At 43.9% G+C, this 20,242-nt stretch overlaps 1 protein-coding gene and 2 long non-coding RNA genes across 9 annotated transcripts in view; 1 reads left to right on the forward strand and 2 right to left on the reverse strand.

Annotated features, from left to right (window-relative positions):
- The window catches only part of LOC106836370 (saoe class I histocompatibility antigen, A alpha chain-like), a 299,619-nt gene that overhangs the window by 148,577 nt on the left and 130,800 nt on the right, over positions 1-20,242 (reverse strand). For 2 of the 5 annotated variants that reach the window (XM_070516742.1, XM_070516744.1), the window contains exon 6: positions 1,184-1,216. In XM_070516742.1, the coding sequence (XP_070372843.1) occupies positions 1,184-1,216 (33 nt within the window). Of the gene's footprint in view, positions 1-395; positions 831-992; positions 1,038-1,183; positions 1,217-1,630; positions 1,710-20,242 lie in introns of those variants that run through there. The other 3 variants (XM_070516743.1, XM_070516745.1, XR_011505526.1) reach the window with 3 other exon arrangements.
- Positions 3,049-9,250, forward strand: LOC139045983 (uncharacterized). Of its 2 annotated transcripts, none has more exons than XR_011505548.1 (3): positions 3,049-3,275; positions 3,962-4,088; positions 9,111-9,250. It is a non-coding gene; the product is annotated as an uncharacterized lncRNA (long non-coding RNA). The 2 variants fall into 2 exon arrangements; XR_011505549.1 differs by having other exon boundaries at positions 3,066-3,275; positions 3,910-4,088.
- Positions 11,014-20,242, reverse strand: part of LOC123287570 (uncharacterized) — a 37,317-nt gene continuing 28,088 nt past the window's right edge. Inside the window, exons 3-5 of one of the 2 annotated variants that reach the window (XR_011505541.1) lie at positions 13,221-13,332; positions 11,599-11,662; positions 11,014-11,122 (exon numbers count right to left, since the gene is read on the reverse strand). This is a non-coding gene — a long non-coding RNA (uncharacterized lncRNA). Of the gene's footprint in view, positions 11,123-11,530; positions 11,663-13,220; positions 13,333-20,242 lie in introns of those variants that run through there. The other variant, XR_011505542.1, reaches the window with a different exon arrangement.

Consider the following 20,242-nt stretch of genomic DNA (forward strand, 5'->3'; position numbering starts at 1 on the left):
AAATGACTGCTGCTGCTGGCAGAGATGGGGACACCCAGAGGAGACTGAGACAGAACTCAAAACATGAAAAAGAACAGGCATAATCCAAAAAAATCCTGAAAGAAACAAAGTCCAAACACACAAAAGGCAGGTGCTGAGGGCCGGACCCTGGATGGAGCCCAGGCTGACCCGGCCACAGGAAGCCCTTGCTGCCCACAGTCCTGAAGACACAACAATGCCCAGGTGATGTCCGCATCCCTGTGATCACAGGTACTGATGGAACAAGGTTCTATAGAAGGAACCAGAACAAAGGAGCAGAGAGATGCGCCAGCCAAGGAATGACATCACAGCCCATGATGTACTGAACACTGACTGTGCACAGGTCCCATCCACGCACAGACTCAGCACAGCAAACATGACTTCTGGAAAGTTCTCAGTGCTTCCATTTATTTCCACTCTCAAACTTTAGGAATCTTCTCCTTTAATTAACACATCAATCCCTTACAACAAGAATTATAGAAAAATTCACATCCAGATTCATATTTTCAATAAGGAAGCAAATGATCACTACTCAGTGCAACAGGGAGTTAAGACAGGGAGGGAGCCGGCCCAGCCCCACCTCTGCTGGAACAGGAAATTAGATCAGGGAAAGCACAAAGGTCAGTGTGGGGAGGGGGTCCTGGAGAGCAGGGGGTGGACCAATCGCCTCACCTCCTCACATTATCCTAATAGGACCACCCACACATTCAGATGCCAGTTGCAGAAAGCGAAGTGTGGGCATCTGAAGTCATAAAGTGGGAGCGTGAACAAATCTTGCATCACTTGGTCTCCCACAGGGCCGCTGTCTCACACTGTAAAAGAAAATAATCGTGAACAAATTCATGTCAGTCACACAAGTGTTGACATTCTCATCAGCCCTCTGCATGCTCCAAATGCCCCAAAGAATTCCCATAAACCAGTTGTGTCCCCTCTGCCCCAAAGCCCCTCCCCACTTCAGGTCCTCCAAGTCTCACCTTTCTGTGGGAGAGATGCATCAGAGCCTTGGGCACTGTCACTGTCTGGGGGAGAACAAAACAGGAAGTGGTCAGAGCCCACAGGAGATGAGACTAAAGAATGAACTATGGGGTGAGTGAGCTCCCCACCCCGGGGCTCCTGGCTCCAGTATTCCAGGGGTCTCAGGGATCAATCCCCCACTCAAACTTACTTGCAGCCTGCAGGTAAATCCCTCTTTTTTCACCTGTGGGAAGAAAACAGGGAGAAGGCTAAGCCATGAGATCCTAGAGGAATCCCCTAGTCCTGGACCACAGGGAAGTTTCCAGAACCATGACTGGATACCCAGGGCAGGATCCGGAAATATGAAGAAAGGAGATGTGTGGGCTAGACCAACTGCCCTCCTGGAGGTCTGTCCTCAGCAGGGAGCTTCCCTCTGACCTTCGACTGCTGGGAATCAGGTCCTCAGCACCAGAATTATCAAGGTGAAAAATCTCTTTCATTTTCATAAGTGCTATACAAAACAGTGTTAGCAATCAGGCCAGAGTGGCAAGCACGTGTGTGGATGGCACTTCCCAGTAAAGGGGCAGGGCAAGTTCTGCTTGGTTCTTGAAACCCCCAGTGGGACAAGAAAACTCAGATCCCAAACCCCCTTCCCTACCTGAGCGCTTCTTCCTCCAGATCACAGCTCCAGCCACCACAGCTCCAAGGAGACCCAGGCCAGCAAGGACGCCCAGCTCTGGGGAAGGAAGGCAGGGTGAGGGCCCTGATCCCCAGGCCTCAGCCCTGACCCTGCTGAAGGTCTCCAGAAGGGCTCCTGATTTCCCTGAGAAGAGGCTCTGAGCCCACGGCTCCCTCCTTACCCCATCTCAGGGTGAGGGGCTCAGGCAGCCCCTTGTGCTGCACATGGCACGTGTATCTCTGCTCCTCTCCAGAAGGCACCACCACAGCCGCCCACTTCTGGAAGGTCCCATCCCCTGCAGGCCTGGTCTCCACAAACTCCATGTCCTGGGTCAGGTCCTCCCCGTCACGCTGCCAGGTCAGGGTGATCTCCGCAGGGTAGAAGCCCAGGGCCCAGCACCTCAGGGTGACCTCACGGTCAGAGATGGGGTGGTGGGTCACATGTGTCTTTGGCGGGTCTGAGGAGAAGGATCAGAAAATTCAGTTTCAGTTACCTCCATAGGCCACTGAAGCATCACTTGCGTGACCATCCTGAGAACGGACAGGACAATTGGTTTGAAGGAGGAAGCACAGAACCCAGACACGAGCCTGGACTTGCAGATTGAGGATAAGCTCATATTCCTTGGAAAGTTCTAGAATAAGGGTGAGTGCCCAGAGTTCCATCCTTCAGGTCTCTAAACAGGAGAACACAGACTTCTGGTTCTGATCTGGATGCAGGGTGAATGACTCACAAAAGCTGGAGTCAGACCTGCAAAGATGTTCTCAAGCCGAGAACAAGGCCTTGAGAAAGTCATGGGTCACAAGACGGCCGCCAGGGTCAAAGGGAACGAAGGACAGCGATTTCAGGGATGGTCTCCACTCCTATTCCTCAAGAAACTGGATTCCTTCACTGTCCTTTAGAGAAGGGCGGGCCCTCTGGGCGAGTCTTTAGTACAGAATATGAAAACCTGGGTGGGTTCCTTTCTTTTCTGAGGGACGGTATTCTGACACTGATCCCATTTCCTCCCTCTTTGTGGGAAGCCAGCCCGGCCCGAGGGGAGATCAGGAGGCCCCGCGGCCCCTCGTACCCGCGCGCTGCAGCGTCTCCTTCCCGTTCTCCAGGTGTCTGAGGAGCCACTTCACGCACGGGCCCTCCAGGTAGTTCCTGAAGCCCTCCGCCGCACCGGCCGCCTCCCACTTGCGCCGGGTGATCTGAGCCGCCGTGTCCGCCGCGGTCCAGGAGCGCAGGTCCTCGTTCAGGGCGAGGTAATCGGCGCCGTCGTAGGCGGACTGCCTGTACCCGCGGAGGAGGCGCCCGTCCGGCCCCACGTCGCAGCCATACATTTCCTGGAGGGTGTGAGACCTTGACCCCGCCCCGAGGTCAGCCCCGCCCACTCGGCCCCGCCCCCGCCCCCCGCAGAGATTAAACCTAAACTGAAAATGAAACCGCGGAAAAGTCCCCGCCGGCTCTTCCCGGGTCGGGGGTCGGGCGGGTCCCGCAGCCTCGGGGTGAATCTCGGACCCGGAGACTCGGGGAGACCCCGGCACGTCCGTGGGGATGGGGGGCGCGGCCTGGACCCGGGCCCGCGTCGCTCACCGGCCTCGCTCTGGTTGTAGTAGCCGCGCAGGGTGTTCAGGTCCACTCGGTAAGTCTGTGCGGTGCCCTTGAAGATCCGCGTGCTTCGCTCCCAATACTGCGGCCCCTCCTGCTCCACCCACGGCGCCCGCGGCTCCATCCTCGGACTCGCGGCGTCGCTGTCGAACCGCACGAACTGCGTGTCGTCCACGCAGCCGACGGCGATGAAGCGGGGCTCCCCACGGCCGGGCCGGGACACGGCGGTGTAGAAATACCTCAGGGAGTGGGAGCCTGGGGGGTGGGGTGGGGCTGAGACCCTGGGGGCCGACGGATAGTGGCGGGGACTTGGGGTGGGAGGAGGAGGGGGCAGGAAAAGGGAGGGATTAGGATGGGGCGGGGCCGAGGTGGGCGGGGTGGGGCGGGGGGGTGGGTCTGGGCATGGGTCCGGGGTAGACGCGCCTTCCCCGGGGGTCCTGCGCCCTTGCCGCGCGGTCCCCTCGCTCCACCCCCCGCAGAGGCTTTTTTCTCCCGAACCCGCACTCACCGGCCCAGGTCTCGGTCAGGGTCAGGGCCCCCGAGAGCAGCAGGAGGAAGGTTGGAGGCATCATGACTGCATCCTCGCGGTGTGGGGAGAATCTGAGCCCCGGTTGCTCCGTGCGGACTTTATACCCCGGAACAGCGGAGACGCTGATTGGCTTCTCTAGAAACCGGACACCCAATGGGAGTGAGAACTGAGGTCGCGTCATGAATCTCCAGGCAGGAGGACCTGACAGGTTGTGAGAGGGAGAAGCGAAACTCAGGGAGACGGGGACTCCCCAACACTCAGCTTCCCCGCCCCAGACTCCGCCCTCGGGGCTGAGACTCGGAAAGCCGCGCCCTCTGTGTAAGTGAACAGTTCTCAAACATTTTGTTTTCAGGATGTCTATATAGTCATACAAATTATTGAGGACCCCAAGGATAATATTTCGTATGTGGGTTACATCTATCAATATTTGCCCTACTCGGAATAAAAGTTTTTAAAAATTTTTTATTCCTTTAAAATATTATTGATAACCTATTACATGTTAACAAAGAATATGTTTCCATGAGAAATCTCTTTCCAAAAATAAACAGGGTAGTGAGAAGAGTGGATCTTTTTACATTGTACAGTTTTGCAAGTCTTTTTTGTCTGTCTCATTAGAAAACTGTTGGATTTTCATATTTGCTTCTGCATTTAATGTTATTTTGGTTGAGGTAGATGAAAAAATACACAAATCTATAGGTGTAGTATTTTTCTTTTGCTTTTTTCTCCCCAGATCCCCCCAGCACATAGTTGTGTATTTTTAGTTGTAGGTCCTTCTAGTTGTGGCACATGGGACGCCGCCTCAACGTGGCCTGAGTGGTGTCTTGTCCGGGCCCAGGATCCGAACTAGCGAAACCCTGGGCGGGGAAAGGGGAGCGCGCGAACTTAACCCCTTGGCCACGGGGCCGGCCCCAGGAGTAGTATTTTTAATAACTTTTTCATATAATTGTGGATATTTGTCTTTGATAAAAATCTTTGATATCAAATAAAATGAAAGTCCATAGTTTCTCAAAGATTATTTGCAAAGTGAAACCTGAAACAATATCACTGAATATTTCCTATTCTGTTACATTAAAATCCATTGCCTGTCTTGCACATTGAATGGCTCTTGTTCTAATATATGATATTTTTGTGTGTTTGTGTGAGGAAAATTGGCTCTGAGCTAACATCTGTGCCAATCTTCCTCTATTTTATGTGGGACACCACAATTCCATGGCTTGAAGAGTGGTGCCAGGTCCACGCCCAGGATCCGAACCTGTGAACCCCGGGCTGCTGAAGTGGAGTGTGCAAGCCTCACCACTACGTCACTGGGCCCGCCCCCTATGATTTTTTTTAAAGTAATGCATTGTTTCACTAAGTTATAGATAATTCTTCCAGTGTAGATTACACTAGAATCAAACTATTTTAAAAAATCACATTAGTTTTAATATTACCACAGATCCTAACAGAAAAGTTTGTCAGTAGAGGGAAGCTGTCAAGCTTGCAGAGATGGGAAAGAAATGTTCCAAAATTCTGATTTTTCTCTGTAGAGCTTACATTTCATCAAGGCAAAGTACTATCAGTTATCTACTGTCAGTTGGTTTTCTTGAAGGGAGAGGCTCACATCATTTTCTAGAAAGTGTCTGTCAAATATTCAAGTAAAAAGTCTAAATAATCATATTTCTGTGTTGTTTTTTCCTTCAAGTAAAAATGGTATTCCATGAAAAAAGAGGCTAGTTCAGCTCCTACAAGTTATTTTCCTTGGGACACAGTACTTTGGAATGGAGCAGAAATGCTTTATATGTACATTCCATGTCATCATCTAGGATATTCTTAAATGTGGGTTTGAGGTGAATGATTTAGTAACGATGATAATTTTTAATGCTTCAACCAAGATGTTTTAAATTGAAACTGGTTTGGGGTCTTTTGTTTTTTGTTTTTTTTCTTTTGCAAGTAAGTGGTGGTGGAGGTAACTACTATTGCAGTTTGGTACCATGGCCTCCGTTCTTACTAAGTTTTACCTCAGTGAAAATACCAACATAGTGAGAAGGTGAATGATGTCTAGTAATGTTATGAAAAGAATTTTGACCTCATGGATCTGTGGAAGGGTCTCAATGACTTCAAGGGTTCCACAGACCACACTTTGAGAACTGCTATTCTAAATGAACCAGGGAGAGTCTCCCAGCTGGTCCCCACCTTTGCCTCCTCTTCATTTCCTGGAATTCTTCTCCCTGAGCTGCACTCCCTGACTCCCAAAACTTAACTTGGAACATTGGCCCTGGTCTCCTCTAGAAGAGAACTCACCCTCTGGAAATTTGATGCCAGAAAGTGTCCTCAGTCTGGGATGGGAGGTGGAGGGACAGGTGTTTCCCTCTGGAACTGGGGACAGTTTGTGCCTGAAGGCACAAGACCCACTGATGACCTATGTTGGTTTTGTTATACACCAGCTGAATATGTATTCATATCTCGGACAGAAATTTGATGTATCTGTGAGACAATTAAAATTAGCCTTTCCTTTTACATGGGTCTAATGCATGTGACTTGAGGCCCATAAAGTGTGAAGGGCAGTACTTGCCAATAGGACATTCTTTGATGAAGAAATTGTTCTATGCCGGCACTCTCCAATTTGGTAGCCACTAGCTACATGTGGCTTTAGAGCACTTGAGATGTGGCTAGTATGCTGACCAGTTGAATTTTTAATTTTATTTAATTAATTTAAATTTAAATAGCCATATGCAGCTAGTAGCCACTTTGCCATAGTCTCAGAATGTCCTTGTCTGAGGTTGGTGTTCTGTGAGATGACTTATATCCAACAAGAGAGTAACATGTGAGGGGGTGAGCACTAGACCGGCCTCTAAGAACACTGAGGCCCCGCTGTAAGTGTCAGACCAGTTCCCGATGTTGGGGACTGCTTTTTCTTCTTTCTTAAACTCAACATTTTAAAATAATTTCCTTCCCCAACCTCTAAAAAATATTGAAAACAATTTGGAAAAAAAGTAATACAAATGTCAAACAAACGTATTAGTAATAAATAAATGTAAACAAAAATGAGATTATGGAATAAAAATTGGAAATAAAAACTAAAGTCTATCAAAAAGTATTTCATCTTGGCAAAGATGAAAATAAATGATGAGAGTATTTGCCAGAGGGAAGGGAAAATACACTGTCAAAAAGATTCATGGGATTGAAACTGGTACAAAATCTCTAAAGGTCGCTTTTGAAAAATGTCTCGACAATTTCAGTGTGCTTACATTTTGGCAAAAAACTTTCTCTTTTAGGAATCTATACTAAGAAGATAATCACGCATGTTCTCAAAAATATATGTTCAAGAATGTTGCTTGAATTGCAGTTTATAAAAGCAAAAAAAATGAAAATTATCTAAATGCTATAATCATGGTAACTATGAATAGAGGTACACTTAATATGACTCATGCAATGATGCCATGATTTACATAGAGGATCAGATTTAATCTTCAAATCAAACTCATGAAGCTTCCAACATGTGATCCCTTTGTGTGAATGGGAAAGGGACTCAGAAAAGTTTAGGAGGTGGTGGAGCCAGGGTTGAACCCAGGGATTTTCTTTCAAAGCTTTGTTGACTTGTATCCGTGGTTCCCTGTCCCAAATTGGTGGCAGGATGACTCTGCACCCCATGCACGTGAACTGTTTCAATGTTCTAGAATGTTTTATGACAGGAGGACACTAGGCTAGAACTCAAGAGGACAGCAAGGGGCAATGTGACTTAACTGCCCAAACCACGGTAAAGTCCATGATAGAGCATAAATTTCAAGGCCTCCAGTGGATCAGGGTCAGCTAGACTCTGGAGATACAGTGAAGAGCCAAATAAGGCCCTGGTGATATGGAGCTTGCATTGTCATGGAGATGGACATTAAGCAGAAGTGACAAAGATATATGTAAATTAACTACTGAGTTAAGTGCTGTGAAGAAAATGTTCATGATGTCATGAAAGCAGATAACCAGGAAACCTAACAGGTCCCCTACCACTATCATCAATAATGCCTAATAGATGTAAAAGATATGTGGTATATGAAACAAGCACAGAATTATATAAAATTATATACAATCATAGAGTAAGAAAGAGCTCTTGAAAATTAAAAATATGATCACAGAAATGAATAATTCAGTAGATGAACTGGAAAATTAAAGTCATACTCCCACTAAGTAGTACAGATGGAAAAGTCACGGCAAGCAGGAGAGAAGACCTATGAGAATATTAGTCTATCAATCAAGGAATTCCAACACATTAATAACACCAGTTTCAGAAATAATGCACTGTATGAAGTGATAGTAATAATTCAAGAATATTTCTTAGAGTTTCCAGATAAAAATTTACATTATGAATGGCCTAACCAAGTTGTTACCACAGTAGATGAAAACAGACCCACACTATGACAGACACAATGAAATTTCCAGAAGAGGGTATAAAAGAAGAGATCTTGAAAACTTCAAGAGGTGACAAACACAGACCTGAAGGCTAGAAAACATTGCAGCAATGCCTTCCAAATTCTGAGGAAAAAATATTCCAACATGGAGTTTGATACCAAGTCAAGAGGTGACTAAGGGTTGGGGCAGCCTAAGGATATTTCAAATGTTTAGGGTTTCAAATTATTACTTTCCATGTTCCCTTCCTCAGGATACTACCAGGCAAAGTGGGGAACAAGGATGAAGAAAACCAAAAAAGGGGGAAATGGGATCCAGGCAACAGAGGAGCCAGAACAAGGGAGAGAGAAAGGGCTCCCAGGGTGAGGTGAAGGAGATCAGGGATGTCAGCCCTGCCCCAAGTGTGCAGGGAACCAGTCCACATGTGGCAGGACTGAGGGCTGTGGGACAGGTGTCTCCACAAAGGTGAAGTTGATAGAATAACAGATGTGTTCAAATATGTTCATGAAGATTTAGACTCTGGGAAGAATAGTGGAATGATTTAGTAATGAATACAACAGAAACTAAGCAAATGAAGAAATGAGATATTTATTTAGTCCAGGGAACATAAAAGTTGATTCAAGAAAAGAAAAGTAATCATAGTCTACTAAATGCTCAGTTGTGACTAACGTTTACATGGTCATAATAATGCAGACATGGCACATTGAGCTCATCAAAGTTGTAAAGTAATTATATTGGGTGGACGGAGGTGTAAGAAAGAAGCATGGACGGAGGTGTAAGAAAGAAGAGCCAATTCACTAAAACTGAAAAACAAAGGAGTGTTACAAGCATGGTGTTTATAAGCATAGAAGTAACAATTAGAGAATCAGCTAAAAGAACTAAGACAGGCTGACTTTTTTTTTTTTTTTTTTGAGGAAGATTAGCCCTGAGCTAACTGCTGCCAATCTGCCTCTTTTCACTTAGGAAGACTGGCCCTGAGCTAACATCTGTGCTCATCTTCCTCTACTTTATATGTGGGACGCCTACCACAGCATGGTGTGCCAAGTGGTGCCATGTCCGCACCAAGGATGGGAACCGGTGAACCCCAGGCCGCTGAAGTGGAATGTGCGAACCTGACTGCTGTGCCACCGGGCCGGCCCCAAGACAAGTTGTCTTTCAGACTCAGGAAATGGAGGGGTGGACATCTGTCTTCATAACAAGCCTTATAGAAATATTAAACTTTTTAAACTACCTATATCTATTTGATAAAAATAAAAAGACAACATGGTCAGTGAGAGAATGGACTAAGGAATTGTCCTATAAGGAGTGTCATAGGAATGGAGCCATAGCTGGGATTGAGTGCTGGACTTTTATGGGAGGATTTTGTTTTGGTTTATTTAGTTTTGTTTGTTTTTGTTTTTTAATGGGAGATATTACAGCCTGTTTGCATCCAGGAATGAAGGAGCCAGTAGAGAGCAGGAGGTTGATGCTGCAGGGGAGGGAGGGGATGTGACCCTGAGCCCAAGCTGACGGGTGGCCTTAGACAGGAGCAGAACCATCCATCATCACTGCTGTGAAGGCAGAGGATACAGGTACAGATGTGGGGTTCTGGTGGTAAGATGATGCAGTTCTCACCTGAGTCCTTTACTCTGGGTGAAAAAAGAAATGGGAGTGGGGAAGGAGTGGAGGGGACAGAGGAGGGAAGAGAAAACTCAGATATAGCCCCTTCAGCAGGTATGAGAGTGAACTGCCTCAGGGAATGGCATCTGGAGAGACCAGGGCTGGGGGCCACTCAGCTCTGTGCTCATCAACTTAGAGAGAGAGTTCCAGCCCTGGGGCAGCAGCAGGAGGATACATAATAGGTAGGAGATACTGCAACAAAATATCTCCAAGTGTGAGGATTACAGTTATTTTTACTTTGTTATGTATAACTTTTAACATTTTATAATTTTTCTACAGTGAATATACATTATATCATATATAGTACATTGTACGTATACATCATAATCAGAATATAAAAGCTTTGCCTAATTTCTAAAAATGGAAGGCAGATGGGTATGAAAGAGCTCAGGGCACAGAGCTGGAAGTGCTGGGCTCCGTGTCTGGGCAATGAGCTCACAGAGCCTTTTCTCCATCTCTCAGGACGCTGTTCTCTGTGGAGGCCAAGCAGGATCTTTCTCTTCTTTTTGGGGTGTGGTCATTTATTAATATCTTGTCAGCTCCGATGCTTTTAAGAAGATTTTTTTATCTTGTTTTCAGTGGGAAAATTTGTCCGTACAGTCTAGCTCACCTTTTTCAGAAATGGGAATTCTAAGGCAAAATAGTTCAGTGAAAAGGTGATTGGTCCGTGAGTAGAGGATCAGAATTTGAGTCTTCACAATGATCTGAGGATGATCTGTCAAGTGTTTTACAAGTGTAAGGGATTTTAATGTAATTTATTTTTGAAAACATTATTCATGTACACAGGGGAATTCAAACGATACTCAAGAATATGCAAAAATAAGTCACATCGTCCTTCCTCCATCTCCCATTCTCCCAAGTCCTCTACCCAGAAACCATCATGGTTAGCAGTTTCTCATTTCTCTTCTCAGAAAAATGTATCTATGCATTAACATATACTATTATGTCTGTAAAAGAGCTCAGGCCACAGACAGGAGAAAATATTTGCCATCACATATCTGATAAGTGACTTGTTTTAGAATATATATAGAACTCTTAAAACTCAACAATAAGAAAACAAATAGCTGAATTAAAATATGAGCTAAAGACTGAACACACACCTCACCAAAGAAGATATAGATGGCTAATAAGCATTTGAAAAGATGTTCAACATCAGATGTCTTTGGGGAAATGGAAATGAAAACAACAGTGATGTACCATTACACACCTATTAGAATGTCCTAAATCCAAAAGCTGGTGATGCCAAGTGCTGCCTGGGACGTGGAGCAGCAGGAGCCCTCATTTATTGTGGGCAGGAATACAGAATAGCACAGCCACTCTGGAAGATATTCAGCAGTTTCCTATACAGCTAAACATAGATTTATCATACAACCTACTGATCACTCTCCTAGGTATTTATCCAACTTATTTGAAAACTTACATTTGCAGAAAAACCTGCATGTAAATGTTTATAGCAGAACACCCGTTAAGTGTGGGCTGCACACGGTGACTTCCTTCCAAAGACTACTGTGTGGAGAGGGACACAGAAAATAGGAGCTTCACAGGGAGAAACCTGGGAAACACGACCTCAGCCAGGTGGTGAAGGTTAACATCATCAGTGATTAATCAAGTGGGTATTATATACTCTTGATATGCTGTGTTGAGAATGGCGCTTCACCTCTGTGGGCTTGTTCCCAAAATCCATAGCCCTGGTTGACCAAACGCAAATTGAGGGACAGTCTACAATATAGCTGAGCAGTACTCCTCAAAAATGTCAAGGTCATCAAAAACAAGGAAAGTCTGAGAAACTGACACAGCCACAGGAACCTGAAGGAGACGTGATTGGGATGTAACTATGTGGTATCTTTGATGGGATCCTGGAAGAGAAAAAATTAAAACTAATGAAATCCAAATAAAGTATGGTGTTTAGTAATAATGTAAAAATACTGCTTCATTAGCTGTGACAAATGTATGGTGGTGATATAAGATGTTACTATCAGGGGAAATTGAGTTTGGGATATACAGGAACTCTGTACTAACTTTGCAACTTTTCTGTGAATCTCAAAATATTCTAAAATTAAAGTATTTGTTTATAAAAACAGCCCTCAGAGAAGCAAGAGAGCGTGAAAGAAAAAATTATCTACTTTTCACTTGTCATCGAGGAGCAGCAGAGAGGGGTTGTAGGAGGAAAAATGGAAACCTCAGACTCAGGGCAGGGCTCCAGAGCTCTCCTCTCCTCCAATGCCTGCTCCACCCCTGAGCCTGAGCCCAAGGCTGCTCAGAAGGCATCCTCATCCCCCATTGATGCCCAGCCTCCAGGTCAGCCACCTCTGCCTGACTCAGACCACAGCCCATCCTCTACCTTTGCTGTGCAAATAGGAGAGAGCAGAGAGGTGGAGGTCCAGTGTGACCACAGGGCTGAGGTCAGAAGACCAGAGCTCTCCTTTAGTCTCCTCACCTGGGGCCTCCCCAGTGTATCCCTGGGCTCCCAGCAGCAGGACAGGGCTGTGCATACAAGGAGGAGACCCCATCCAGTGTCAGTTTCGGAGTCTGAGTTGTTTCCCAAAATACATGCAGATAGAGGTTTTCCTCCCCATTGCATGACCATGGACTTAGGCCTCAGGGAGGAACAGACTTCCAACCCATAATAGTTGGTTCCCAGGTCGGAGGTGGACCCCACAAACATACTGGGTTCCCTCAGTCTCCTGGGATGTACCTTGAATCCTAGAGTTCCTTTCACTTGTTCCTGCTGCCGCTTCCAGGGATGAAGCCTCACCCTCTAGGGAGTCAATTCTGGATTCTCCATCCCTAGGGTGGGGTGGAAGAGGGGGAGGAGGAGGAAGAGATCCCCAGGGTAATGGCGTAGGAAGATGTGGAAGCTCTTGGAGGAGTGAGGAGATAGAGGGACATTAAGAAGATGAAAGCCAAGAGGAGTGAAGGGGGAGGATCCAGACAGGAGAGGGGGAGGGGCAGGGGTCAGCTTAGTGGACACCTGTGTGGGGAGGGATGGGTTCTGTGTGGACAGAGGCACAGGGGCTCCTTGCTGGGGCACTGAGGGCTCTGTTTTCACCTGGATGGTAATTACACAGGCGGTAGCTCTATACGTGGCTGGTGAACTATACCTGAGTTTAGGCATTTTTCTTTACTTACAGGTGTGGTATAACAAAGATATGGAAGAAAGGGATAAGAAGAGGGGAGGGGAAGTGATTCAGGGGCTTCCTCTCTTCCAGAACAAGACCCTCCCCTCCACTCCTGACCCCCTTATGATGGGATGACAGGGAGAATCAAGGAGCTGAGAGGAGAGGAGAGCTAGGCCTGTGCCTCCCTGGAAGGGACAGCCCTGGCCCTGATTCCAGGGTTTCCAGAGTCCCACCCCCTGCATGATGACTTCACAGCCATGTCTAAGGCCATCCCCCTTTCACAGTCATCAGCTACCTGGACATTTTCTCTTCATTCGGTAGGACAGCAGGAGCCATTTCTCCCAGAAGGTAGGCCACAGGGCTGTTGCCAGGGAGCTGTCCAGCTGCTGAAGGCCAGGGGGACGTCCCTGGAATGTGGAAAGCAGGACATGGGGTGAAGCCTGGGGACAACAGTGGGCTACGAGGAGATCAGTGATGAGTTTGGGTCCAGACTTCTGCCTAACATTCCCCTTGGAACCTGAATGGACCCCTGCTCCCCTCCCCAGGCCTCCAGAATCCACTTGTCCAAACGCCATACCCAAGGACACAAAGGTTGGACCATTTTGTTCAGGTGTCATACCATTCACTGACTTGCAGCCTGGAGGGAAGCCCTATGCTCCTCCCCATCCCCTAGAGCCCAGGACCCAGCATCCTGCCTCTACTTCCCCTTCCTGGACCAAAGCAAACGTGGACCTGCTGTATAGATCTCTCATACCTCCCTCCCTGTAACCTCCAAACCCAAAAATTGAAAAGTTCTTGGGGTGCTGGATCCAAAACTAATTTCTCTTTTTGTAGAGTTTTTTTTTTTTTTTGAAGATTAGCCTTGAGCTAACTACCACCAATCCTCCACGTTTTGCTGAGGGAGACTGGCCCTGAGCTAACATCCATGCCCATCTTCCTCTGCTTTATATGTGGGACGCCTACCACAGCATGGTGTTTGCCAAGCGTGCCATGTCCACACCGGGATCCGAACCAGCAAACCTCAGGCCACAGAGAAGTGGAACGTGGGAACTTAACTGCTGCGCCAATGGGCTAGCCCCCAAAACTAATTTCTGAGCCTGCTGAATGACCTAGGGGTTAGGGAGTCACAGGTAAGGGGAGGACTCCCCTGGGCCCTCCAGGCTGCAGCTGATCCACACCTTCCTGCTGGGCAGAATCCGTGGATTCTGGACACAGGACTAAGACTGGGAGGATTGCACTACCTAAAACGGCCGACCTGGCCAGGGTGCTCCTCTGAGTGCAAGGGTCTGTGGAGGCAGCTGGTGGTTTGGCTTAGTCCTTGGCCATGTGCTTTGGCTGCATGGGAACTGCAGGGGGGCACTGTGTGGCCTTCTGTCTGCTTGGCTCTGGCCTGGGATAAGCCAGTGAGGAGCTCCTCCCCTAATTGCTTCCCAGGGAACCGCTCACCTCTCCTGTGTCAGTCTCAGCTTCGAGGAGATCTCGTCACTACACTTCTTCATTCATGAACAAATACTTATTGAGCATCTGCTCTGTGCCAGCCACTACTCTAGGTCCTCTGGGATGTATCAAACCAACTCAGGCAAAACCCTGCCCTCACGGAGCTTACATGTGGAGAAGAACAAGGGTAGGGAAGATGAGGGAACCAGTTGTAATTTTAAATATTATCCTCAGGGGAGGCTTTCCTGAGAGGTGACATTTGAGCTAAGTCCTGAAGGAGGTGAGGGAGTGAGCCCTGTGGTTACAGGGAGGAAGAGTGTTCTAGATCACCCTCTGCACAGACCTGAGGCTCTATTGGGGAAGCACTGAGGCTCCAGCAGGAATGGGAGTGGGCAGACTTCAGGAAGGACTTCTTGTAGAGGAATTGTGGGGATCTGGGTTTGTATATCTCATGACCTGCTCCCCCTTTGTGAGATTCATGGAATCCTGGAGATTGGAGGAGGATGAAGGGCTCCTGGGTGGAGGAAAGTTGGGAGAGGAGGGAGGAAGCTGAGGTCGGGTCCTACCCCAGCTCTGTCTCTGTGCTCACTCTCTCCTGCATCGAGTTTGAGGGGTAAGTGATTTTGATGTGGTCAGCAAATCCTAGGATAGCTGGATCTGGATGAAAGTCACCACATGGCAGGACATAAAATTAAGGAATTTTTGACCCTTTGGAGGCTAAGAACAATAATTTCAAGAAAAGTAAGGAATGAGAAAAAGAATGTAAAATATCTCATCAATAATCTTTTTATTGCTTACATGCTGAAATTATAATATTTTTAATGTTTTGGGTTAAATAAAGTATTAAAATCATTTTCATCCATTACTTTTTACTTTTTTAAATGTGACTACTAAAACCTTTAAAATTACTTCTGTGGCTCAAATTTGTGGTTCAAATTACACTTCTAGCACTGTTTTAGAAGCTTAATAATTTTAGATGTTATGTTTAGGTCTATGCTTCATTTCAAGTTAGTTTTGTACATGCTGTTAGTATTTTTCCTTGTGTCTATTTGTTCTAACATCACTTTCGGAAAAGACTATCCTTTCCTTATTGAATTACCTTGACTCCTTTTCATGAGCATATATGTGTGTTTCTATTTATTCACTCTTTATTCTAGTCTATTGATGTAGACTATTCTTATGTGAACTTCACTTTGTTTTGATTACTGGAGCCTGTAGTAAGTCTGAAAATCAGGTTGTGTGCGTCCTCTTTTCTTCTTCTTTTCAAAAAATTATGATGACCATTCAAGTCCATTGTATTTGCATATGTTATAGAATCAACTTGACAATTTCTTTTAAAAAGACCTGGTAGGATTTTGATTGGCATTTAAAATTCAAGATTGAACTGCATTTAATCTATAGATCATTTTTGGGAGAATTAACACCTTAACATTATGGAATATTCCAATCCTTGAGTATGGTGTTTCTCTCCATTTATTCAGTTTTTCTTTACTTTCTCTCAGTGGTGCTGTCTAGATTTCAGTGTACAAATCTTGCTCACTTTCTTTAAATTGATACCTATGTTTTGTTTTGATGCTGTTATAAATGGAATTTAAAATTTTTCATTTTCCTAATTTTATATTGCTGTACATAAGAATACAATTGATCTTGTACCCTACTGTCTTACTAAATTCACCTATTAGTTCTAGAAACTTCCTTTGCCTTAGAAATTTCTATGTACATGATGATGTCAGCTGAAACATGTCTTTACTTCTTTATAATCTATATCTCTTTTTGTTACATTTTATTTTTTGCCATTTTAACTTCAATGTCTAGCGCAGTGGTTGGTATGATGTAGGTGATCGAGTGTTTACTGATCAGTTGAATAAATTGGATTCATGGTGACACTAGCCAAAATAGCTGACTCTAAAGATGTGATTGTACAAAAAGTAAAAATAGAGAAACTCAGAACTTAATTTTAGGCTTAGAAAATTAACAAACAAAATAAAGTTAATCAAAGTAAATAAAAATGGAAAATGAAATTTGCAAACTGATATTATATAAAAAAAGAAATTCAACATCTGGTTTTTAGTAAAGTTTGATGAATTAGATACAGTGTTGATCACTTGGATCCACAAAAGTGAAACAAGAGACTTTCAGAAAATGAGAAATAAAAAAGGAGATATAACAGCAGACAGTGTGGAGATTTGAATATCATTGGCAAAGACAATGTATAACTTTGTACTGTTAAATTTGAAAATCCCAATGAAAGAGAACCTTTTATGCTGAGAAGATACAAATTGCTAAAATTGTCTCAATAACAAATAAAAAATCTGAATAGACAAATAATTATGAAAGAAGTTGTAAATGTTTTCAAAGATGTTCTTCTTAAAAATGCTCTAAGTGACTCTCAAGCAAAGTGAAGACGTGAATGCAATTGATTTGGTCTTGGTCTTTTTTTTTTTTTAATTCCTCTTTATTGTTATTATTATTATATAAGTTACAGGTGTCCAACACCATAATTTGACATCTGTATACACTGTAAAATGACCACCCCCAAAAGTCTAGTTACGATCCATCACCCTACAATTGATTCCCTTCACTCCTTTTGCCCAACCCCCAACACCCTTCCTCACTGGTAACCACCGATCTGTTGTCTGTATCTATGAGTTTGTTTTTGTTTTGTTTTGTTTGTTTGTTTTGTGAGATTCCACATATGAGTTAAGTCGTATGGTATTTGTCTTTCTCCTTCTGACATTTCACTTAGCATAATACCCTCAAGCTCCATCTATGTTGTCACAAATGGCAAGACTTCATTCTTTTTTATGGCTGAGTAATATTCCGTTGTGTCTATATGTATATACCACACCTTCTTTATCTATTCTTCCATTGATGGACACTTTGGTTATTTCCATATCTTGGATATTGTAAATAATGCTGCAAAGTACACAGGGGTGCATATATTTTTCTGAATTAGTGTTTTTGTACTTTTTGGGTAAATACTCAGTAGAGGAATAGTGGGATTATATGGCAGTTCTATTCTTAATTTTTTGAGGAATCTCAAAACTGTTTTCCAGAGTGGCTGCACCAATTTACCATACCACCAACTGCATATGAGGGTTCCCTTTTCTACACATTCTCTCCAACATTGTTATTTCTTTTCTTTTTGATAATAACTATTCTAACAGGTGTGAGATGATATCTCATCATAGTTTTGATGTGCATTTTCCAAATAATTAGTAATAGTGAGCATCTTTTCAACTGCTTGTTGGCCATCTGTGTGTCTTCTTTGGAAAATTGTCTATTCAAATCCTCTGCCCAATTTTTAACTGGATTGTTTGGTTTCTTGTTGTTGAGTTGTATGAGTTCTTTCTATATTTTGGATATTAACCTTTTATTGGATATATGATTTGCAAATATCTTCTCCCAGTGGGTAGGTTGTCTTTTTGTTTCAATGAAGGTTTCCTTTGTTGCGCAGAAGCTTTTTAGTTTGATGTAGTCCCATTTGTTTATTTTGCTTTTGTTTCCCTTCCCTTTGGAGTCAGATCCAGCAAAACATCACAAAGACTGATACAAGGGGGCTGGCCCCGTGGCCGAGTGGTTAAGTTTGCGCGCTCCGCTGCAGGCGGCCCAGTGTTTCGTCGGTTCGAATCCTGGGCGCGGACATGGCACTGCTCGTCAGACCACGCTGAGGCAGCGTCCCACATGCCACAACTAGAGGAACCCACAACGAAGAATACACAACTATGTACCGGGGGGCTTTGGGGAGAAAAAGGAAAAAATAAAATCTTAAAAAAAAAAAAAGACTGATACAAAGAGCTTACTGCCTATGTTTTCTTCTAGAAATTTTATGGTTTTAGGTCCTACGTTCGAGCCTAATCCATTTTGAGTTAATTTTTGTGTATGATGTAAAATAGTCTAGTTTCATTCTTTTGCATGTGGTTGTCCAGTTTTCCAAACACCATTTATTGAAGAGACTGTTCTTTCTCCAATGTATGTTGTGAATGAATTTTTGGGACACCTCTCCATGGTCTAACAGGCAAATCTAGCAAGCAAGCTGAATAGGCTTAAAGTCAGTACACAGTCCACACTGTGCTGTGCAGCAGCCATGCAGACCATTTTAAGCCTGTATTAGAAAGACTGTGCAACCGCACACCTCATGACTGAAGATGCCAGCTGGACAGATCCACAACAGAAAAGACAAAGAGTACCTTGCTCTCACATTTCCCAGCTACATTTCTTAGAGATTGAGAGGAAAAGTAATAACCCTGGTCCTTGCCTCCTTCCACTCATAGATAACAGCAAAATTAAAAGTCTTGTTTGTGTATAACAAAAACTCTTCTTATGTTATCTTTAAAGTATATTAATATTAGATGTGTAAGTTCTTTTTCTTCACGTACATTGCTTTGTTAAAAAAAGGTATGTAAACTGTAGGAACAGTTCTGCAGAATGCTTCCTGTTGGACTGTTTCCTGGGACCTGAGTTCTTCACTTTGATTATTTGCATAAACACCATTTAACCTTTACCAAGACTCTTTATTTCAGTCTACAATGTTCTTAGCTTCTTTGTTGTAAATTGATTGTCCGTATATGTGTAGGTTTATTTATGGACTCTCAATTCTGTTGCATTGGTCTGTGTCTGTTTTTGTGCCAGTACCATGCTGTTTTGGCTACTATAGCTTTGTAGTATAGTTTGAAATCAGGGAGCATGATACCTCCAGCTTTGTTCTTCTTCCTCAAGATTGCTTTGACTATTCAGGATCTTTTGTGGTTCCAAACACATTTTACAATCATTTGTTCTAGTTCTGTGAAATATGCCATTGGAATTTTGATAGTGATTGCATTGAATCTGTATGTTGCTTTGGGTAGTATGAATATTTGAACAATCTTAATTCTTCCCAATTCACGAGTACAGACTATCTTTTCATTTATTTGTGTCTTCTTCAATTTCTTTCATCAGTGTCTTATAGTTTTCAGGGTACAGGTCTTCATCTACTTGGTTAAATTTATTCTGAGGTATTTTATTCATTTTGATGCAACTGCAAATGGAATTGTTTTCTTAATTTCTCTTTCTTATAGTTCACTGTTAGTGGATGGAAATGCCACAGATTTCTGTATACTGATTTTATATATCCTGTGACTTTCCTTAACTTATTTATTAGTTTAACAGTTTTTGGTGGAGACTTCAGGGTTTTCTATAAATAGTGTCATGTCATCTGCAAATAGTGACAATTTTACTTCTTCCTTTCTGATTTGGATGCCTTTTACTCCTTTCTCTTGCCTAATTGTTGTGGCTAGGACGTCTAACACTATATTGAATAAAAGTGGGAAGAGTAAGCATCCTTGTCTTCTTCCTGGTCTTAGAGGAAAATCTTCCATCTTTTCCCTGTTAAGTATGGTGTTAGCTGTGGGCTTGTCCTATATATGGCCTTTATTATGATGAGGTATGTTCTCTCTATACCCACTTTGTTGGGAGTCTTTTTTAAAATCATAAATGGATGTTGAATTTTATCAAATGCTTTTTTCTGCATTTATTGAGATCATCATATGATTTCTATCCTTCATTTTGTTGATGTGGTGTATCACATTGATTGATTTGTGAATTTTGAATCATTCTTGCATCCTTGGAATAAATCCCACTTGACCATGGTGTCTGATCTTTTTAATATATTGTTGAGTTTGGTTTGCTAATATTTTGTTGAGGATTTTTGCATCTATGTTCATCAAGGATATTGGCCTGTAATTTCCTTTTTGTGTGTGTTGTCCTTGTCTGGTTTTGGTATAAGGGTCTTGCTGGCCTTGTAAAATGTGTTTGGAAGCATTCCTTGCTCTTCAATTTTTTGGAAGAGTTTGAGAAGGATAGGTATTGAATCTTCTTTGAATGTTTGGTAGAACTTACTAG

The sequence above is a fragment of the Equus asinus genome, chromosome 8 (assembly GCF_041296235.1).
Source record: "Equus asinus isolate D_3611 breed Donkey chromosome 8, EquAss-T2T_v2, whole genome shotgun sequence".
NCBI classification, from domain to species: domain Eukaryota; kingdom Metazoa; phylum Chordata; class Mammalia; order Perissodactyla; family Equidae; genus Equus; species Equus asinus.